This window comes from Corticium candelabrum, chromosome 3 (genome assembly GCF_963422355.1).
Source record: "Corticium candelabrum chromosome 3, ooCorCand1.1, whole genome shotgun sequence".
Lineage (NCBI taxonomy): Eukaryota > Metazoa > Porifera > Homoscleromorpha > Homosclerophorida > Plakinidae > Corticium > Corticium candelabrum.
The window spans coordinates 3,742,498-3,752,497 of record NC_085087.1 but is presented as its reverse complement, the minus strand read 5'-3'; the positions used below and the strand labels follow the sequence as shown (position 1 = coordinate 3,752,497).

The 10,000-nt window shown below is 38.9% G+C and overlaps 2 protein-coding genes across 2 annotated transcripts in view; both read right to left on the bottom strand.

Moving 5' to 3' along the window:
• Window positions 1-670: 670 nt before the first annotated feature.
• On the bottom strand, window positions 671-4,058 carry LOC134177619 (actin-like). Its single transcript, XM_062644394.1, has 4 exons — window positions 4,048-4,058; window positions 2,672-2,906; window positions 1,743-2,234; window positions 671-1,258 (listed from the first exon to the last, which is right to left on the bottom strand). The coding sequence occupies exons 1-4, from the start codon at window positions 4,056-4,058 to the stop codon at window positions 836-838; spliced, it is 1,161 nt and encodes a 386-aa protein (XP_062500378.1). The 3' UTR covers window positions 671-835.
• A 5,715-nt stretch (window positions 4,059-9,773) lies between these two features.
• Window positions 9,774-10,000, bottom strand: part of LOC134177617 (actin, cytoplasmic-like) — a 1,404-nt gene continuing 1,177 nt past the window's right edge. The window contains exon 2 of the mRNA XM_062644393.1: window positions 9,774-10,000. This exon is cut by the window's right edge and continues 97 nt beyond it. Coding sequence (XP_062500377.1) covers window positions 9,774-10,000 — 227 coding nt within the window.

Below are 10,000 nucleotides of genomic sequence, written 5' to 3'. Positions count from 1 at the left end.
AAAAGAAACGGGCTCCTGTTCAGCAAGTTCTAAGACTCCATCGAACATTGACCATTATCTGTCAGAACCAGTAATAGATTTTCACCAGGCCAGCTGTGACAGCTGGTGGATGGAAAACAACAGAAGATTTCCACTTCTGTCAGAGCTTGCACAACGCTACTTAAGTGCCCCTGCAACATCTGTTCCCTCAGAAAGGGTTTTCTCTGATGCTGGCAACATCTGTAATGATAAACGTAACAGGCTAGCACCCGAGCGAACAGAAACATTGTTATTTATTAAAAAGAACTTTGACATATGTAAAAAATGAACATCACTCTTTATCTAGTATCTACAAAATAGTATAAATTTATCAGATATCGGTATCGGCTATCGGTATCGGTTCATTGTGTGCTTGCATATCGGTTATCGGTATATCGGCGAAATTCTCTTATCGGTTCAACACTGATCTTCACCACCATTGTCATCATCGTCATCATCATTCATCATATTCTATGCATTAATAATTATTATGTGCTTTACATTAAATAATCTGATTGCCATTATCAAAGTGTCTATACATTATTTTATGTACAACTTTATACCAAATAGAAAATGGTTAGTACACATTATGCACAAATGTGTTATTCAATAATTTCAATTGTATAGTGATTGTATACAAGAGTCGATCAATAAGTCAATTAATTAATTTTTATACTTTTCTTAGCAATGTTTGCTTGTTTGTGTACTGTCTTGTGCAAAACAACTTAATACAATGTTTTATATATGCCACAGATACAAATATAACCATTAACTGCAATTTCATTACTTGACATTTAATTAACTTATACAAAATTATTTACCATTCCCACTCAAACAAAGTTTTATGAAATAGTTTTCTTTTGAACGCTTCCACACCCTCTTCCTGATATTCCGATCTGGTGACCAATAGTTTCTTCAGAAGGTCCGGCATGTGATTCACTAAGTTGTTTGCACCGATCCAAGCACTGTATTGACGATGCGATTCAGCATTCACTTGAATATATTTTTTTCTCTGCGTCAATTTGTGAAGTTCTAAACGTAACCTGTCTTCAAACGACAGCAGCATTGTGCAGCCGCCGCACAAAAAGATAGCCGAGTAAAGCATATCTCGTATCTCTGCAATTTGCAACTCCATATCATTGTAGATTGCGTCATGAATTCCATCGTCAGGCTTTTGAAACATGTGAGGACGAAAGAGACCTTCTGCACACGTAAAACGTTCTTGGCGAATATTCACGACCTAAAAATTATCGATTACAGTGGCGTAGCCAACCTCCAGACACAGAGAGCAATGCTTTTTCATGCCCTTACTATCTCTCACTAGATAAGTGACAATCTCGACTCATCACATAATTCTTCGTGATAGACACGGTCCTCGCCTCTATAGATGAGGACATGCATAGCCATAGAATCATAGGTCGGGAATTATATTAATGAAACACTGAAGCATATCACAAATGCCGCGTGGACGTTGTTATATTTATAATTAGTAATCTGACTTAATGGTAAATATTTAGTGTAGTTTTCATTTTTAGCTAGGCAAAAGCTGAAGTATCCTGTTAGTTTGGTTACTAACATTGAATTCACCGAGTGTGTCTTGCAGATGTAGACATGATATACATCTACCTCAAATTTGGAAAAGCTTGTGCCCACAAAGTCACTTATGGCTACGCCACTGTATATTACATAGGATAAAAGTATTAAACAATATTTGCATTTCTTACTTGGTCTTTGACAACTTGACAAGGAACCGAAATTGAATCCATGTTAGGTACACCGAGCATTTCTGAGTAGTAGTGGCCACTCACGTACGCTACTTTTTCTTTTATCTTCTTTACTTCGTCGACGTGATCCAAGTCTCGATAATTTAACTCCTCGTAGCCGCTTTCGAATAAATCTGATAGTAAACGCATGGTCACATCTCGACCGCCATAGTTTAGTATCGTGTTCGTCATTTGACAACGTTGACCTCTGTAGATCATTACAATTGTACAAACATTGTGTCCGCAGTCAACAACCACGCCAGTTCGTTGCTGATGCGAGAACAGAGAAAGAGCCGATTCGTTGCCGATATACAATCCTGGAGCACCGTATGTTTCGAATATTATTTGTGCCATCGCTGCGCGATCTTTTTCAACATTCAACTCACTTTCAGTGAGTATGACCTCGTGTTGTGTTACATCTACCTTCAGTTTGGTTAGAGCGTCGTTCCACAGCTGAATAATATAACACATTCAGTTAGAATAATACAAAAAGTAAATCATAAATTTTACCTATTATAATAAAATAAAATGTACTATGCAAAGTCAAAATATGATAAAGTGAATTGATTAATTATTGTTTTTATATAATCTCTGTTATAGTCAATTATTTCTTTACATGAAAATAAAGACTTCAAATTTTATGAAACCGATTTAATTACGATTTTACTTGAGATAACATTCCACAGCTGACTAAGTAACACAATTTGTTTGAAAAAAGGAAACGTGAATGACATATATTTAAATTATTTAAATTTGAAAAGATGAATTGTTTAATGAATTTCTATATAACTGCTCTTCTAATCTTCTAATTATTCTTTTATACGGAATTATTGGCTTCAAACTCTATATAAGACCGATTTGATTACAATTTTACTAAGGTTAAACTTTACCTTTTCTAAAGATTCGAAGTTTACAACAGACGCTCTTTTCTCTCGTTCAACAGACTGCCATGATTCGTCTTGCAAAAATTGACGTCTCAAAATGTTTTCGCTACAAGGTGTAATTACTGTTGGGAGAGCATGAGGTCCGCTTAAACCAGCCTTCAGAAATCCCGTTCCGCTGTCGATAATTATTATCGGACGAGGAGGTTGCCATTCCACTTGCTCATCCATAACACAAAATGAACTGCAGACAAACGCCGGTTTGACTCAGTACAATGTACTATGACAGGCGGATAAAAGAACGCCCTTCTAACCATATTTGGTATTCCATTCGTTTAGCACGTGCTTATGCAAATTTGATAAATTCTTGTATTCTCTAATTTTTGTGGCAAAAAGGAAATAGCACGTATATAATAAAATGAAATAAAATAGAACGTATGTGTGTGTGTGTGTGTGTGTGTGTGTGTGTGTGTGTGTGTGTGTGTGAGTGTGTGTGTGTGTGTGTGTGTGTGTGTGTGTGTGTGTGTGTGTGTGTGTGTGTGTGTGTGTGTGTGTGTGTGTGTGTGTTTGTGTGTGTGTGTGTGTGTGTGTGTGTGTGTGTGTGTGTGTGTGTGTGTGTGTGTGTGTGTGTGTCTGTGTCTGTGTCTGTGTGTGTGTGTGTGTGTGTGTGTGTGTGTGTGTGTGTGTGTGTCTGAATATCTGTCTGTGTGTCTGTCTGTGCTTCTGTTTATGTGTTTGTGTGTGTGTATGTGTATGTTTGTGTGTGTGTGTGTGTGTGTGTGTGTGTGTGTGTGTGTGTGTGTGTGTGTGTGTGTGTGTGTGTGTGTCTGAATATTTGTCTGTGTGTCTGTCTGTGCTTCTGTTTATGTGTTTGTGTGTGTGTATGTGTATGTTTGTGTGTGTGTGTGTTTGTGTTTGTTTGGGTGTGTGTATGTGTGTGAGTGTATAATTATATTTCATTGTTTTTCGAGTATCAGCATTGTGCTCCAGCATCATACACCATCTACACCCAGATCATCAACTAACGTACCATATCATACAATATTAACTATCGTTGTTCTTTTTTTCAAAGATTGCATGAATAAACTCTTATGTTACGTTTTGCCAGCATTTGCCTTAGTAACAATGATAAGTTTTTGACTGACAGTGATCGACAGATGCTTGACTAAGTCTTGTTTTCATGTTTTTCATTTTTGGGAGTTTGGTATAGAACAATTAACGACCACATTAGAAGAATATGATACTATACAAAAATCGTTTCATGTTACAAGGCATACACACACAAAGTAAACAGTGACACCAAATACTATTGAGTCACGGAAAGCAATTGTGTGCTATTTTTTGCCCAAGTAAACAGGCCTTGACATACCAGCACTCTGACTCACCTTGCAACCATGATGGGTCCCAGATGTACTCAAAGTGTTGTTACTACTGGATAACAACGATCACTTGACCATGTACGTTAATTAATTAATAATAAATTACACTATGTGTTGATTTAGGGTCAGAATTTGAGAAGTTGTAACAAATGACATCTAGAGAGATTGAACACGAGACAATCAAACAAGCAAATGTATAGAGAGAACAAAAATTGATTGCCTATGTCCTACAAGTAATAATTATCTATATTTTCACTACACGACATGTCCAAAAGTTTGAGATTGAAAAGGAGAAGACGACTAGACAATAACGATTAAAAGCAATCGAACAAGATATAATAGAAAATAGACAAGTCTATGTATCTGACTGTCTGTCTGTCAGTCTGTCTCTCTGTCTCTCTGTCTGTCTGCCCATGTCTTGATCAAAATTGTATACGTATGCTTATCCATATCCATGCCTATTTTCAGGCACGGTTGTTGACAATTAAGTAGTGTGACTATAGTCAATACCGCCTTTTATAATTATTGAAGATATTACCAATCTAAGTACTGACCATTGGACGACTCCATTCGATTTACCGTTGTTAAAATTCTACTGTATATTCTTCACTGTTTTTGAACAAGGTTTGTAGTTTGGTTCGAAAATGCGTATGACTAATATTATGTCGGGAAGAGAAAATACTTCGCTGACCTCGCCATTCGTGCTGGAAAGTGTCTCGCTAAGTGGTTTTCTTACTTATCTGAATGTAATTATCAGTAGAGAATCTAGAGGGTGCCGCAACTGACAGATGCATGTTCTTTTCGAGATCGGAGGTTTAGCGCACCGAGAAGTCTTCCGATATATTGGGCATGCGGAGACAGTCATTTGCCTAAAACAACGAAATACAAGTAACGTTCTCATGATAGTACTAAGTGCCTTGATTCAATTGGAACCCTTATTTCTAAATACAACTCTTTCTTAACGGACAAACTGATCTTCCAACGTGAGAGCGAAACCCTATGGTAGTGGCCATTTTGAGATGATGACGTATCAATATCTTGCTCGCATATGCTGCTCTGTGTCACGATGATATCGACGGTACAGTCTCGCGTATACCTTTACTCTGCCCCCGGCAGCGAAATGTTGAGGGCGGGGTTAGGTTCTGGCTACATGATACTATATCCAGGTCCAGCAGAATTTGAAAGGATGTAGCATCTACTAACACAGTACCTTGGACGCTGACTATGAACATTCTTGAGTGTGAGCCGTCTACGATGCGTGGCAATGTCATTTACTATTACCTCAGGCCGTAAGCGTACACGGTTAATTGACTAGACGGAGGAAATGCCGTGACTGGAAACGAGCTGATGTCGTTACGCTGTAGACTCGAGCCAGTCTCACCCCGCCTTCGCCATTCCCCGGATGGTCAATCCTGGTCGTGGAGAGACTGGTTTTAGACCGCCCTCAGGAATTTTACGTCATGTAGATACTGTTTCATGTTCACATAATGACATGCAGATTATCTAGGTACTTGTCGCTAATTGCCTATTTTGTTTCCCGGAGGTCTCGAGCCGGATGCCTCTGTCGGTAAGAAATCGTAAAAGAGCAGGTATGTTTCGTAGCTCTGACAGCCTGTACATGTAGGAAGTTTATAGAAATAATCTAGACGTCTCTAACTATAGGTTATTAATTATAGCTAATTCACGAAGTTGTCTCTCCAGGTTCATTCGCTGTTGCCTCTCACTTTCCAGCTCGTCCGTTTGCTGCTGTATTTTCTCCAAGAGGTCGACTACATTTATGTTTGTGCTAGGAAGGCCAGAAGAACACGGTCTCCTAGAAGAGTCGTGTGCTATGTCGTCGTTCACACGCTTCCTTTTCAGGCCGAAATATTTGTTGACACTGTTTCCTTGGTGCTTTGTCTTCTTTCTTTGTGCTCTCCGCCCAAAGACATCTCTGACCACCTTTCCGACGTCAGCTTCGAGTAGAGGAGGCTTCTGGTGTGATTGCAATAGTATACTTACTTCTGCTTAGACGTCGTTTGTCAACGAACCTTCAGACTGCGTGCAGATCTCATAATGATTTTCGAACCTGCGTAAGTTGTACGTTTGAGATGTCAATGCCAAGTGACGGATTCCATCAGTGAGTCTAGAATAATAATTACCGTTCGTGAAGTAAAGCTGTAGTGACACCAACGGACTGCTCTTTGGTCTGCATGGTCCATCGCACCCTACACTGGGAATGATCACCGACTGCATGAGCACTGTACATTAGAGTGGAGAGATCTCAAGGCTGCTCGATTGAACTAACGACTAGCATGCGTGCTCGTTAGCTACCTCGCAAAAACCGAATGTTTTGACGTCCCGTTTCCTTGGAAACTTGTTGTTTTGCAGTAGACTAGACATTGTATGGCCTAGCAACAGGCACGGCATACGTATTTACACTGTAGAAGAATTGGATACCACTTACTAACAAATCACGATATTATGATACAAGCAGCGACCACTAAACGGATCCCGGGATCTGTTTATGTAACCCTGTCAGTTAGAAGGTATGGCCTCTTCAAACTTAATTGCACCGGAAGAAGGCGGTCTGGAACCAGTCTCTCCACGGCGAGGATTGACTATCCGGGGAATGACGAAGGCGGGGAGAGACTGGCTCGAGTCTAGTTACGCTGACTGAATAGGGCATGATGTAATGTGCGAGTAGAGACTATAAGTTCGTAGTTTTCACTAAGTATAAGTTATATTGCTGCTATTCTATTGCCGTTGTGAGTTGTCCATTACATTACAAAAATGGCTTACTGCTTTGCGTTCGTTTGCAACAACAAGAACGGAGATCGTAAACGTGATGTGCTCTTTCATCACTTACCTCTTAGTAACAAGCCTCTGTTGAAACAATGGCTGACAAAGCTTCGATTACAGAATCCTCCTGTTAGACGTAGTAGCTTGGTCTGCAGTGAAAACTTTGAACCGGACTGTTTACAGCTAGATTTGCAAGCTACGAATGCACCTCAAGCCTGATGATGTCCCAACAATTTTCACTTTCATCTCCAAACAAAATCAACGATCAAAAGGACAGAAACGAAGACACAATGAGGTTACTATTTACTGTCTGTTTCAATCAACCTGTAACTTAGAGCAGACCCTGTTGACGTAGGCCCTCACCGAAGTAATGAAACAACATGCTAAATTTGCTAGAATTCCTGACCCTGATAATGAGTATGAGCACCAACAAGAAATCAACAAAAAAAATTCTCTCGGAACCAAAGCCTGTGAATTTTGTGATGCTTCAACGCAATATCATCTTGAAGGCCTGGATGAAACAAAGGAACAATTTAGTGTGTAAGAGCATCTTCACCAAATTTCGAGGATATGCATTCTAGTTAACTTCAACCAACAAAAATTGCCCCATGGTTTGTAACACCAGTAACTGACAGTTGTCAGTTCACAGAGTCTGATGAAGAGGCACATTCTCCTAATACAGACAATGACGCAGAAGAGAAGTACTGTATCTTTGGCACATCTTGTACGTCACAAGAATCGGATACCCAAAATTTTTGTTAAGGATGACTGAAAATTTATAATAATTGTTTTCAGAAATTTCTTAAGTGAACTGTTCCGAATTTGCCCAACATGTGCCTTTTCGGTAATCAGCCATAAGAATCAAGAAGAGGAACAATGTCAGTAGTAAATGGAGTGGTCAAAAGGGCATAATGCAAAATGGCAATCCCAACCATTTGTTGCTGGTCTACCTGCTGGAAATCTTATAACCGCAGCAGAGGTTTTCTTCTTGGAAGAAACATTCAGCAAATTCCTCAAATTATAAAATTTCAATTTATCTCGGAATCATCATTTTACCAATTGCAAAATGGTACCTGTTTTCTATTATTAATGAAACATGAAAAAGTCACCGGGAATTTTTACTTGAAAACTACAGACACTCCTTTACATCTACTGGGAGATAGACGATCTGACAGCCCTGGATATTGTATATAAAGTCTAGTGGAGCAAGAAACAGGGCTTATTATCAGTTGGTGCAGGTTGGTGAGATGGAAAGAGAGGGGTTTCTACAATCAGTCAATGACCTAGTAACTAGACGATTACTGTAGCTCAAATTGCTACTGACAGAAAACTGCAAATAAAATCTGCCATCAAACCCTGATATAGATCATTAATATGATGTTTGGGACGTCAAAAGGTGTTATCTCAACGTTAACCCAAATGGGTAAGACAAAGGGCTGTTGTAACCTTCTTCCATGGATATTGTCTATGGCAAATTACTTGTGATGTTCATTACAATCGTGTAATGGACAAGCTGAAAATCTAGGAGAGAAATGGATTTCTATTATTTACCATACAATAAATGTCTATCATGGGAGAATGCTACTTCATTTGGAAACTGTGAACACAACGAATTTTTCCTTGAAGAAATCCAACGAAAGCAGTAGTTAAAGAAATGTTCTCCTGCACATGATGCACTTACGTTGGTTGTCCTAAACAAGAAGCTTTTGGAAAGACCTTGACAAGCTAACGGACTTCAGCCACACTGGTAATTTGAAAGTTCAACATGCTCTACTCACAAAATACTGTCTCAAGAGGCAACATTTCAACTACAACGGGATGCTTAGAACAACACAGATGGCTGCAATTGATCATAACCACAACACAGGAAGAAGACAAGCGACTATAGGTAGTGGAGAAATGAGACACAACGTGGTTTCCCAAACCTAAGAAGATCTGGGTTGCAAAGCCCTTCACTGAATCAAAGAGCAGAGCTATGGCTGTCTGCGAGTAATCCTTAATTTACGCATTTTTAAATAAACGACAGCTGAATTCACACTTTCCTCGAAAATTTTAGTGGGACTTTCTCTTTAATCGAGTTATTAGTAATAGTAATTAAGCTATTAAACAATATTAGACTAAGTATCGACTGATGTTTTTCTCTAAGTTCCTCAGATATATATGGGTTGTACTTTCTTAAATGCACATGAAAGAATCCCCGCGGCAATATATGTACATGATATAAAAGAGTTGATCACCAATAAATAACGCAATTAATAATTTTATGCGTATGTTAGTGTTTGCTTGTTTGTGTATACATATTATCTTCTGCAGAATAATTCAATAGCTTGTTTAGGTGGCAGATAGGAAATATAGCTATTAACTGCGCGCAATTCCAACTGAACTATTTAGCATTAGCAATAAAGTAAAGTTTCAAGGAATGGTTTCCTGTCAAACGCTCTGCTACTCTCTCCCTAATATTCCGATCCGGTTACCAATAATTTCTTGTGAATTTCCGGTCTTTCGTTGGCTGAGATTTTTGCACCAACCCAAGCGCTGTATTCACGGTCCTTTGCATCATACACTCGGATTCCTTCTTCTTCTCTCCTCGTCAATGTTTTTAGGTCGGCAACTAACCTCTCTGGAAACCACGGCAGCTTTGTGCCGCCGCCGGACAAAACGATGTGCGAGTAAAACAGTTTTCGTAACTCTCGACTCAATTTTTGAAGATCATAGTATATATATATATATATATATATATATATATATATATATATATTACGTATGATAAAAGTTACCATAAATTTGTATTTCTTACATAGTCTTTGACAACTTTGCAAGTAACCGAAATTGAATCAATTTCTTCTGAAAAGCGCACGTCTTCGTTGTAGTTGCAACTCACGCATACTACTTTCTTTTATCTTCTAAAATTCGTTGATGTTAGATTTCAGCTTATATTAGCCGCTTTCGACTTAATCTGATAGTAAACGCATGGTCAAATCTCCACTGCAATAGTTTAGTATCGTGTTCGGTATTGGACAACGTCGACCCTTTTCGATCACTGCTATTGTAGTAACAAGGTGTCCGCAGTCCACAACCATGCTGGTGTTTTGATGATACGTGAATAGAGAAAGAGCCGATTCGTTGCCGATACACAATCCTGGCGCACCGTATTTTGCGAATATAATTTGTGCAATCG

Bases quoted from the DNA above. Each gene is read 5' to 3' on its own strand.
- LOC134177619 (XM_062644394.1), bottom strand. The intron at 2,235-2,671 runs GTAAAGTTTAAC...TATATTATTCAG, and splicing joins ACTTCGAATCTTTAGAAAAG to CTGTGGAACGACGCTCTAAC. The intron at 1,259-1,742 runs GTAAGAAATGCA...GATAATTTTTAG, and splicing joins GTCAAGTTGTCAAAGACCAA to GTCGTGAATATTCGCCAAGA.